General features: G+C 43.4%; 1 protein-coding gene and 1 non-coding gene across 3 annotated transcripts in view; both read right to left on the minus strand.

Moving 5' to 3' along the window:
* Positions 1-1,032: 1,032 nt before the first annotated feature.
* Positions 1,033-11,310, minus strand: part of CNTRL (centriolin) — a 78,473-nt gene continuing 68,195 nt past the window's right edge. Inside the window, exons 35-42 of one of the 2 annotated variants that reach the window (XM_007451481.1) lie at positions 10,204-10,392; positions 9,539-9,764; positions 8,010-8,215; positions 6,892-7,032; positions 4,711-4,983; positions 4,476-4,538; positions 3,135-3,341; positions 1,033-1,176 (exon numbers count right to left, since the gene is read on the minus strand). In XM_007451481.1, the coding sequence (XP_007451543.1) occupies positions 1,087-1,176; positions 3,135-3,341; positions 4,476-4,538; positions 4,711-4,983; positions 6,892-7,032; positions 8,010-8,215; positions 9,539-9,764; positions 10,204-10,392 (1,395 nt within the window). In that variant the 3' untranslated portion in view covers positions 1,033-1,086. Of the gene's footprint in view, positions 1,177-1,469; positions 1,527-3,134; positions 3,342-4,475; positions 4,539-4,710; positions 4,984-6,891; positions 7,033-8,009; positions 8,216-9,538; positions 9,765-10,203; positions 10,393-11,310 lie in introns of those variants that run through there. The other variant, XM_007451482.1, reaches the window with a different exon arrangement.
* TRNAE-CUC (transfer RNA glutamic acid (anticodon CUC)) lies at positions 2,746-2,817 on the minus strand. Its single transcript has one exon. It is a non-coding gene; the product is annotated as a tRNA-Glu (tRNA).

Here is an 11,310-nt window from a genome sequence, read left to right on the forward strand (position 1 = left end):
GTGGATAGGCCAGGATTTTAAGCATTTTGCTGAGACTTGTGAAAATGAAACAAAGAATATAACTACCAAATCAGTTTTATTTTGGAAGTAGATGTTTTCTGGAACTTAATGTGTTAATAAATTTTATGCCATTTTCATTGTCTTTAATCGTATTTATCCCGTATCCGTTTTTTGTTTTTGGCTGTGCCACATGGCATGAGGGATCTTAGTTCCCCCACCAGGGATTGAACCTGTGCGACCCCCTACAGTAGAAGCGTGGAGTCTTAACCACTGGACCACCAGGGAAGTCCCTATCCCATATCTCCATATCTTAATGGTCCAGCTCTAGCCAAACAACTTTTTAGGAATATAAACCTCAGTAGGTGGTGAGAGATTACTCACTGTGCTATACTGTGTATAGTAACATGGTAATATAATACCTGTTACGGTTCAAAAGCTGTATAGGGGCCTAGAAGAGTCCTTGAGGATATTTTAAAACAAAGTCTGACTGAACACAATTTGAATTTACCACTGGGTCAGATTCTCCAAAGTCCAAAGTTCTAATTTTCTACCGCAGAATATTTTTGGTTAAGGAAAAGCACCTGAAGTATATATAATAGTTTTATAACAGATATTTTCAAGTGATACAATATATTCATTGATAGGTACAACATATTTCAACCTGCAGGCAGAGATGGAAAATTCACTTGAAAGACTGACATTTAGGTGAAAATTTTATGGCTTAACTGTAGATACGTGAAGTGTAAAGTCAGATGTCAGACCCAAATTTATCTTTTATTTTTATATGAATACAGATTTTAAACAAAATCCAAAAATAACTTGGCACTGTTAATGAAGAGGGGCTTAAGTACATTTTTTTTAACCTTTCTAACTATAGATTTTACCAGTTTATAGATTCAAATCAGTATTGGTTTTATAATAATGCATTTCAAAGTGAAAAAACCCTCAGCCATCCAAGACCCTGGTTTAAATTGTATACAGTTGTTCCCATATGTACAGGTGACTTAGAAAAACCCTGACGGTAATTGTACAAGTGGAGTTTCAGCATTTGAATTCACTGGTTCATGATAAAAAGCAAGTGGCATTCTAATTATGAAGTTGGTGAGGTAGTGGAAAAGGTATTTCCTCATATTTATGCAAGACAGTTTTCCTCCATCTGGCTGAGCCATTCTTTTCCTACAACAAGATGAGAAAGTCAGGATGAACCCTTGCAACAGTAAAAACAGGTTTTAACTAGGTTAACAATTAAATGATAGCATCATGGCTAACAGGTAAAATATATACTGAGTACCTCTTCGGAAAAATGTTTTAAGATGAACCACCGTACGGGATTATCCCAGAGAAAAGTCAGAAGGTTACTTTTCTTAAGACTGTATATGATAAACTAGAATTCAAGACCTTCCGATTGAAAGTGCAGGTTAAAAGAACTCTGTAACATGTACCCTGTGAGCAGGAGGCTGGGAATGGCATCAGTGTCGGTAACTGTCTAGTGATTGTGACAGACCTTGTAGGACTTGGAAGGAGCTCTGAAACGCAGGAAGAGAAAACATTAGGCTCAGAAGCCAGTCTCTTAATTCCAACCTAGTTCAGACTTATCCCACGTAGACCTAGATTACGACTCCAGAGTCCAAAATAATTCTAACAAACCCACCTCTACTCCTTGAGCCTCAAACATTCCTCTGTTACTCTTGGATTTAGAGCACCTGAACTCTTCTGGCTGCCACCATGAGCTAAGAAGTTAACCTGGCCCTCATCTCCCACTATTCTGGGCTCTTACCTCCAGAGTCATGTACTCTTCAATGCTCTGTGCCTCTGACACACTGTTCCACAAGGCCTGCCCTGAGGCCCATGATGGTTTTGGCCTGTATCTGACTTGGATCCTACCATGGAAGGTTTTAAGGTAATCATTCAAATCTTGGCTCTGCTGCTAATGAGCGAGCTGTGTGTCTACTAAAGATGCAACTGGCCTTGAATGTTCTCATGGCTCAACCATACAATATACCACTCTGTGGTAAAGAAAGATTAGCCTCTAAGTCCTGGTTTTGTCTTTTGCTGTGACCTTGACATTTTTCATTTTATATAATTTACTTATCTATATAGAGGGATAAATCCTATTTCCCAGGATGTAAATGAGATAATATATGTAAAGTGTTTAGTACACACACAGAGTAGGCACACAAGATGGTAGCTATTACCCATCTCTGACAGTAATACTGTGTTATTTACTGATTCCATGAGTACATTTTATGTTCCTCCTAAATAATTATTAACCTTATGTAAGTCATAGAAAACTTGTGAAATCCAGGGTTTTTCTAATAGACTCTCAGTTAAGAGTTCAAACTCTGTTCAAACTTTGCTGAGGATTAACAGTTGGCACAGTCATCTTCCCAAATGGACAGACTAAACTGGGACTCAAGTTGGTTTCAGAGGTCTAAACTTTTTTTTTGGCTGGGCCGCAACAGCTTATGGGATTTTATAACTTTGTTGTTGGTGGTGTTAATTTATTTTATTTTTGGCTGCGTTGGGTCTTCATTGCGGTACGCTGGCTTCTCTTGCTGTGGAGCACAGGCTCTAGGCACACAGGCTTCAGTAGTTGTGGCACGTGGGCTCAGTAGTTGTGGCGCACAGGCTTAGTTGCTTCATGGCATGTGGGATCTTCCCAGACCAGGGCTCGAACCCGTGTCCCCTGCAGGCGGATTCTTAACCACTGCACCACCAGGGAAGTCCCAGCTTACGGGATTTTAGTTCCCCAACCAGGGATCGAACCGGGCCCGCAGCAGTGAGAATACAGAGTCCTAACCACTGGACCACCAGGGAATTCCCTAAACTCTTTATATTGACCAAGTAGACGATAAGGATATCCGGAAGTGGAAGGCATTTATAGAAGAATTAACTATATCCCTGACAGGTCACCCAGTTTCCTAGGCTATTCCTGAAATCATCAGCTTATCCTCTTTATACATCTACCAACTAGTCTCCCCAGGGACCATGAAAAAGCAAGTCTTTCCTAAGACAAGTTTTTCAGAGATTTGAAGGTGGCATTCATATCCTTCTGAGTCTCCTCAAGATTATGGACCCCAAAGCTTTCAGGTACTTTCCATGAGTCAGACCCCTTGTGAAGAGCTTCCTCCTACCTGGCTTGGTCCAAGATGGGAGTCCTCTGCAAGGGAAGACTCTAGCTGAGACAGACTGGGTGATGACGTGGAATCTACAGATGTGCTGGTGACCAATTCCCCTAAGGCATCCACTTGTCTCCTCAAGCTGTGTAAAGTGCCCTCTGTCTGCCGCTTCCCTTTGCTTAACACTTCTGCCTGCTTGGACATACAGTGTCGAAGCTGGGCCTGAAAGTATGGTAGAACATATTAGAACTAACACTGGGTACCTTCCTCATGTTTAACTTTTTTATTTTTTGCGGTACGCAGGCCTCTCACTGTCGTGGCCTCTCCCGTTTGCAGAGCACAGGCTCTGGACGCGCAGGCTCAGCGGCTATGGCTCACGGGCTCCGCGGCATGTGGGATCTTCCCAGACCGGGGCACGAACCCGTGTCCCCTGCATCAGCAGGCGGACTCTCAACCACTGCGCCACCAGGAAAGCCCATGTTTAACATTTGATAGGCAAATCTGACTATCATAAAATAGGAATGTCTGCTGAAAATCCTCTTCTTGTCCTTTAAAAAAAAAAAAGGAGGTGCCAGATGGCTACTCTCTGTGTTGTCATTAACTGGGCCTTTAACTCAGCCTGTTCTCTCTGCTGTCACAACACTTAGGATTTCAGCATCCCTGGCCTCCCCATTAAATGACTGCCTCATCTCTCTCTCTTTACTGCCCAGACTCAGAAGATTGGTTTATACTTGATATCTTCAGAGTCTCTCACAATGTATGTAATCCTCAACCCCATACTATGTTCTGGCTTCCCCACCGTACCTCTGAAATGATTCTCTTATTAAAGTCAACAGCAAGCGCTGTCCCATAGAACTTTCTGTGATGACGGGAATGTTCTATATCTGTGCTGCCCACTGTAGTAGTCACTGGTCATGTGTGGCCTTTGAGCACTTGAAATGTGGTAACTGAAGAACTGAATTTTTAACCTGATTTAATTAAAGTGAATTTACATTTAAAAAGTCATATGTGGCTGGAGGCTATTTGATGTCAATGGCCTCCACTCACTTGGTACTGCCCATGGCTCCTTCTCAGCCCTCGCTGTAAGTGGCCGTTCTCCAAAGTTGCATTCTGTCCTCTCTTGTTCTATCTAACTCACTGTCATTTTCCAACTCCCACCTAAACTCTTAACCCCCAAATTTTTAGGTCAACAATGACCTAGACACCTGTTTTTAGCCGCCTATAGAAAGAGATCCTTCTCTGAGCTTCGAACGTGTAATCTATTAAACTGCCGTGAGAGCTGCAACAGAGCAATTTCCCCCAGTCTCCTCAATATGCCAAGTATCTTATACTGTATTTTTCTTTTAAAAGGGCAACCTTGAGTCGATCTTCACGGTGACGCAGTTTCTCTCGGAGTGCTTCTCCACGCCAGTGTTCATCCTTTTTCAGAGGGAAAGGGAAACAAAGTCTCTAAGCACCACCATCAGTAACCAACCCACCTTTCCCACCTCTAACCCTCTTCTATCCTCAACTGTGTTTGAGCTTATCTGGGGTAGGTGGGAACCAAATTATCTTTTTAGGAAGTCCACAGAATAGCAGGATAAACGCTTACCATTATATGAACGTGAGAAAAATTCAGTTTTTCTTCAAAAGGTGATGGTCTGTCACTCACGGGGAATGGAAAGTTCTCTTTCAAGCTTTCCAGCCCTTCTTCTAGGTTTTCGTTCCTTTCCAAAACAGCTTCCAGATCTGCTGGTAGTTCTGGAAGAAACTGGTTAAGATTCTTCAGGCTGGTTCGGATTTCATCTTTCACTTCAGACTTAAGTGTCCTCATTGCTTCACTGATTTCCATTTGTCTTCTTTCCAAATCTTTTTGGTTTTCCATCTAAGGAGTGAGTGAGAGTCAAATAACTACTAGGTAAAGTTTGGGACTTACCTGGAATTGAACTGTTATTGTTAATGATTTAAATTTAATGTTTTAAATACATGTGTCATGTATTTACAGACCTACAAATGTTAATTACTATGATAGAATGGTAAAAACTTGTGATTTTTCAGCTATTCCAAGTATCTATAAGCTACCAAGTAAACGATTTTACTGACATTTGACTGAAGCAACTTCCATTTAGAAAAGCATGGGTGCCATGTTCCTTGAAGGTGCATTACTCTATAGAAGTCGGTCTCTCTGGAGCTAGACAGAGCTGGATTCCAATCTCATTTCTAGTAAACATTACCAGTATGACTTAGGGCAAGTTAGCTAACTTCTGAACCTCTCTTACCTCATTTAACATGAAGATAATACCTTGCATCCCGAAATGTGAGAACTAGGTGAGAATTTATACAAAGCACCTTAGTGGTACCCAAATGAGAAAAGGGCCATTTACCTAAACAAGCCGTAAGTGATCTAGATTATAAATGTTAATGCTGGAAGGGGCCTTAGAAAAGATCTGGTCCAATGTTTTCATTTTATGGGTGAAGAATCTGGTGGTTTCAGCAGTCTGGAGGTTTCCTCAGGTTTTACAGTTTGTGTTTAGGACCTGAGACTACCCTATGTGGCTCTCTCCATAATAAAGAGCTTAGTGAAGATATGACAGGCATACCCACTTCTAACTGCCCTTCCAAGTTTCCAGAGGCTTGGGGGGCCTTTAAATAAAACAGTTATTTTTTCTTGAGCCAAAGAGAGAGAGAGAGAGAGAGAGAGAGAGAGAGAGTGTGTGTGTGTGTGTGTGTGTGTGTGTGTCAGGGCTGGGGGTGGGTGGCTGTAGGCACAGATGAAACTGAATGGCCACACAGGGTTACCAAAGGACAAGGTGTAGCAGGGTCAACCGAGTGGCCCCAGCAGCCTGACTAGACTAGAGCTCTTGGGTGGCCCAGCTGCTGCCAATGGCTGAGGGACACCAGGGGGGGTCTAGGGTTAGACTCTCCATCTAGCGTGAACTGCTTTCCCACCCTCAGCTTGGCAACATTACAGGTTATCAAAGGTTTCCCCGGGGGTCATTTTTTCCTTCCCCAGGGGTTTGGCTCTTATAGACTTGTTTCTGACATAAAATCTAACATTTCAATACAGTGCTTTGGGACATGATAAAATTTTATGCTGAAGAGCTGCCATTTTTCTTTCAAAAACTAACATAAAAACCTTGTTGTGGGCTCCCCTGGTGGCGCAGTGGTTGAGAGTCGGCCTGCCGATGCAGGGGACACGGGTTCGTGCCCCGGTCCGGGAAGATCCCACATGCCGCGGAGCGGCTGGGCCTGTGAGCCATGGCCGCTGAGCCTGCGCGTCCGGAGCCTGTGCTCCGCAACGGGAGAGGCCAGAACAGTGAGAGGCCCAAGTACCACAAAAAAAAACAAAACAAAACCCCCCAAAAAACCTTGTTGAACTTAAGGGCATTTTAAAAGTATATTTTGACACTATTGGTACTATGTATAAAATAGATAACTAATGAGAACCTACTGTATAGCACAGGGAACTCTACTTAATGCACTGTGGTGACCTAAATGGGAAGGAAATCCAAAAAAGAGGGGATATATGTATATGTATGGCTGATTCACTTTGCTGTACAGTAGAAACTAACACAACATTGTAAAGCAACTCAACTCCAATAAAAATTAATTTTAAAAAAAGTATATTTTGAACAAATACTTTTTTTCTTCTGGAGGTACATTTCTACATTTCAAAACTAGAAAAACAGATTTGATTAATTAGCTTTTCAAGACTTTCCCAAAGAAATACTCCTTTTAAAAGAGCTATTGAAGAAATAAAGCTCTGCCTGAGTCCCGTGGGGTGTGGGTGCACCTGTTTCTTGAGCTCCGTGTACTCCTGCTGCATCTGGCTGAGCTCCTTCATCAGGTGCCTGGCCCGCTCGTGGTTGTCCTGGGCCACCTGTTCGATGGTTGCCATTTCCTTCTGCATGCAGCTGTTCTCCTGCTTTTGCTCCTAGCACCGGAGGAGGAGAATGACTCTGGAGGTGTGCGTTGCTGGCTCACGCACTCACTAGCTCTGTGACTTCATTTCTCATCTAGGCTTCAGCTATAAAATGGGGATAATCTACCTGCCTTCTTTAGCAGCTGTGGTAGAGCTGGGAGTAAACATGTGGTCGGTCAGTCTGTCAGCCCAGAGTCTGAATTCTAGATCTGCAACATTACCACTGATACTAGGTTACTTTCCCTTGTCTGTAAGATGTTAACTATAGCCACCATCATAGGGTTCCTGGGAGGATTAAAATCTAGACATCTACATACTATCTTTACAATCATGTTGCCCATCACTGGTTGCAAGTGTATCACCCTTAGGGAAACACACCTGGTTGGAAAGTACCATTCAACAGGGCTACATTAATTCCTCCAAAGGGTGTTAGAAAAATCCATTCCTGTGACAGCCCCCATTGCTGCCCACTGGCCTCCACCCACCATACACTGTTTTGAACTCATCTGAGTGTCACCTCCCACAGTTTATCTCCAGGGATAAAACGATGGTAGGTTGAGCTTCCCGGTTTTAGGATAATGATTAATTAAAACTAATGTTGACCGAAAAGGGTGCGATGAGAAAAACCTGTGAGCACAGACTGCATCTGGGTAAGAATGTCTTTAGAGGCTTTCCTTCCCCAACCCCCTCCTCGACCCTGCTGGGGAGGCTGGGCCGCTCAGAGGGTGCTCTCTGCTCAGTGCTGACATTGTCTGTGCACACAACCATTCGTTCCAGCCAGCCAGACAGCTCCTCTAGAGCTGAGCCCAGACTCTGGCAAAATCTACCATCAGCTTCAGGAACAAATTACACGTAAATGCACCACAAACCACAGTTGGGTTAGGGACTTAGTTGACAGGTAATTTATTTTCTCTACCTTGAAGAAGTATTTTAGTTAAAAATTTAAAGGCATCATCTCCTCATAAACTGCCAGGGCAGCGGATACTCACGAGAAGGTTCTTCTCCAGCTGACTCCGCTGGATCTTAAGTGCTTCCTTGAGGCCAGCGACCTGCTTCTCGGCTTGCTTTCTCTCTGTCAGGAACTGGTTCCGCAAGAGGCTGAAGTCCGCCCTCACAGAGTCCGTCTCCTTCTGCAGAGCCAGAAGCTCGCCTGACTTCTCCAGTAACTGCTGTTCCCGTTCTGAAAGCTGTCGTTCTGAAATGAGCATTTTAGGTAGTTTAGCCCGAGGCTCTGGGCTGGCCGTGGGCAGACTCCACAATGACATGCCACCCACTCAGGCACTTTCCTCCATCACTCAGTCGTCCAGATCTCCCCTGACCCACACCAGAGGCCCAGAAAAAGGCCCAGAGAAGGGTGCCTCTTGATGTAATCTGTTCCCAGAGGCCTGATCCCAAAGTGACAGACAGCTACTGTCTTCCCTTTTGAGTCTTTGAGACCAGAGAGCACCAACCCTGAGGTGCAGGGAACATGGAACAGACTGCTGAAATGTTTTTTATAAACCTAATTTCAATAAAGGGGGGCACACAGTATTTCTTCCTTCATGGGAGGCAGCGCAGAGGAAAGAACATAGGATTTGGAATGGCACACATCTTATTTTCTAAAGAAGAAACGTATTTCCTGGTGTTTAATGGGAATCGTGTATGCAAACACCTAGTACATAGTGAATACTCAATAAATAATGCTTATGCACAACAGTGATATTTAAAACAGATTTTTCTAATCACCCTCTGTAAAGCAACACCCTGCCCAGATTTCACTTCTCACACCTCTGGCATGGTCAGACTCAGCATATTTGTTAAGTTTCAGTTTCATAATGAAATGGTTGGGTCTGGATGCATCAAGAGTTCCCAGGGAAAAAGGAATAATAACCCTTTCAGGTCCCAAGTCCACTGAGTTCACTCAAGGTAGAACAACATTTTCTGAGCATTATTAAAACCTAAAGCCTAAGAAAAAGAAAACTCATTTATTGATGTGAGAACAATCATTTAGCCTGGATTCCCATGTCAACTTCATTTATGTATGGCTCGAGAGAGTAAACAAACCCAAAGGCCAACATCTGTATCTTGGTACCATTCACTATGTCAAATTTAGACAGATGTAGAATTGTTAATATTGTGGGGTTTTTTTTAATAGATTGAGATGAAATGGATCATTGTTCCAAAGCTCAGAATTAATGTACTTTATAAAAAGCCTTTACAGCACCTTTTGGCACTTCTCTGCCTTAAGGTTCCACTTCCTTGAGACAGCACTCTCGAAGAAAGCAATACAGTAAAAGTAAAAAGACCTGACAGTCTTGGAATCAAATCCTATCTCCATAAAGACAAATTCCCTCTGTCCCTCTGAGCCTGTTTCCTCATCTCTCACAGGGCTGGGAGGATCAAATGAGGGACCATTCTTCCCACTGTGAGTGTCCTGCCTCCTGTCCGGGCTATAGCTGGGGCTTGGGACTCCTTTGCACATTTTACTCGACAATCAGCAGATTTCCCCGCCCTCAGTGCAATGCTCCAGAATACATACGGGTTTGGGAGAGCGTCTTCTCCAGGGTCTCACCCCACCTTTCCTCTTCCTGCAGAGTCCTGATGCGCTCTTCAGCCACCAACACCTTGGTCAGCACCTGCTCCAGTCTGCTTTGCTGGTCTGCTATCTCCTTTTCCAGCTGGTGCTGCTGCTCCTTCAGTGTCACTCTACTGGCTTCTAATTTTTCTTCTTCACTTTCTCTCTCTTTCTGGAGTCTCTGAAACATCTTAATAGAGAACAACCTTAGTTGGTCATAAAATAACAAATACCCAGTGTCCTGAGGGAATCTTCATGGACACTAGATAGATTCCAGTTCAACAGAAAGTAGAAAACAGCCCATGAGGACAGAGAGTGAGTTCTCTTTACAAAGGTGATCAAGTAGGGACTGGAAAACTGTTTGGCCAGCATGTGAGGAGGGGATTCAAGCAGGAACTGGCACGTGGCCTTCAAGATTCCTTACCGGGCCTGTTCTATGGTCTTAATGGCCCGTAATATTAATACCAAGGGAGTCAAAGAGTTGGTGTAAAATCCCCTCTGGTCACACAGGGCAGGTAAGGGAAGCTAGTCCCAAGGGGGATACTTCTCAGCAGCTTTCTGCCAGGGGAAAAAAGCTCACACAAGTGATAAAATGTTTCCTCTTATATAACATCATAGATGTGCGGTACCATTTCCTGTTGGGCTAGTTTGGCCTTGTTTTCTTCAACCTCATTCTGAAACACCTGCAGTTGTTGTTGTTTTGTTTCCTCTTCTTTTCGGCAGACTTCCAACTTCTTTACTTGTTCTCTGATGTCCTCCTGGAGCCTGGTCTGCTCACTGAGCAGTACATCCTGACGCTTGGTGGTGTGGAGCAGGTCCTTCAGGTGAAAGAACAAATTGAAACTACGGACAAAGCCACCTTCATTACAGGTGGCTAGTGCCACAGCTACATCTATCTACTAAGTCTGACAAAATTAAAGCGTAAAAGTTCCACATCCTTTATTATTTCAACAAACATACAAAGGTACCTGGAACTCAATTTAATCACTGGCTTCCTTCTTTTTAGTACCTAGGATGACAGAGATGTCAGAACCTCAGCAAGAGACTCAGTTCCTCCGAGCTTTAGCTGCCTTGTCACTGAGATGGGACTAAACAACACCCACCTCACAGGATTGCTAACGTTAAGAAAAGCTGTGAATAAGTCTTAACTCTGAAAATGAACCTAAAGTCATGGTTCTGTTACTATTTGAAATATTTATACAGGTTAAAAAACTCAGACAACAGGACTTCCCTGGTGGTGCAGTGGTTAAGAATCCGCCTGCCAATGCAGGGGACACAGGTTTGAGCCCTGGTCTGGAAAGATCCCACATGCCACGGAGCAACTAAGCCCCTGCGCCACAACTGCTAAGCCTGTGCTCTAGAGCCTGCAAGCCACAACTACTGAGCCCACACACCACAACTACTGAAGCCCGAGCGTGCCTAGAGCCCGTGTTCCACAACAAGAAAAGCCATCACAATGAGAAGCCCACGCACCACAACGAAGAGTAGCCCCCGCTCACCACAACTAGAGAAAGCCCATGCGTAGCAACAAAGACCCAACAGAGCCAAAAAAACAAAACAAAACAAAAAAACCTCAGACAACAATAAATAGTTTTCTTCAAGGAACCCAAATTAAGCACTTTAGAAAGAGTTACCATATTTCTAACAACACAGAAAATATTCAGACGAACCTGTATAAGACTTCTTAAAAGAGACAGAATAATTTAAGTTTTTTTTTTTTTTTTTTTTTTTTTTTT

The sequence above is a fragment of the Lipotes vexillifer genome, unplaced genomic scaffold (assembly GCF_000442215.2).
Source record: "Lipotes vexillifer unplaced genomic scaffold, Lipotes_vexillifer_v1.1 scaffold588, whole genome shotgun sequence".
NCBI classification, from domain to species: domain Eukaryota; kingdom Metazoa; phylum Chordata; class Mammalia; order Artiodactyla; family Lipotidae; genus Lipotes; species Lipotes vexillifer.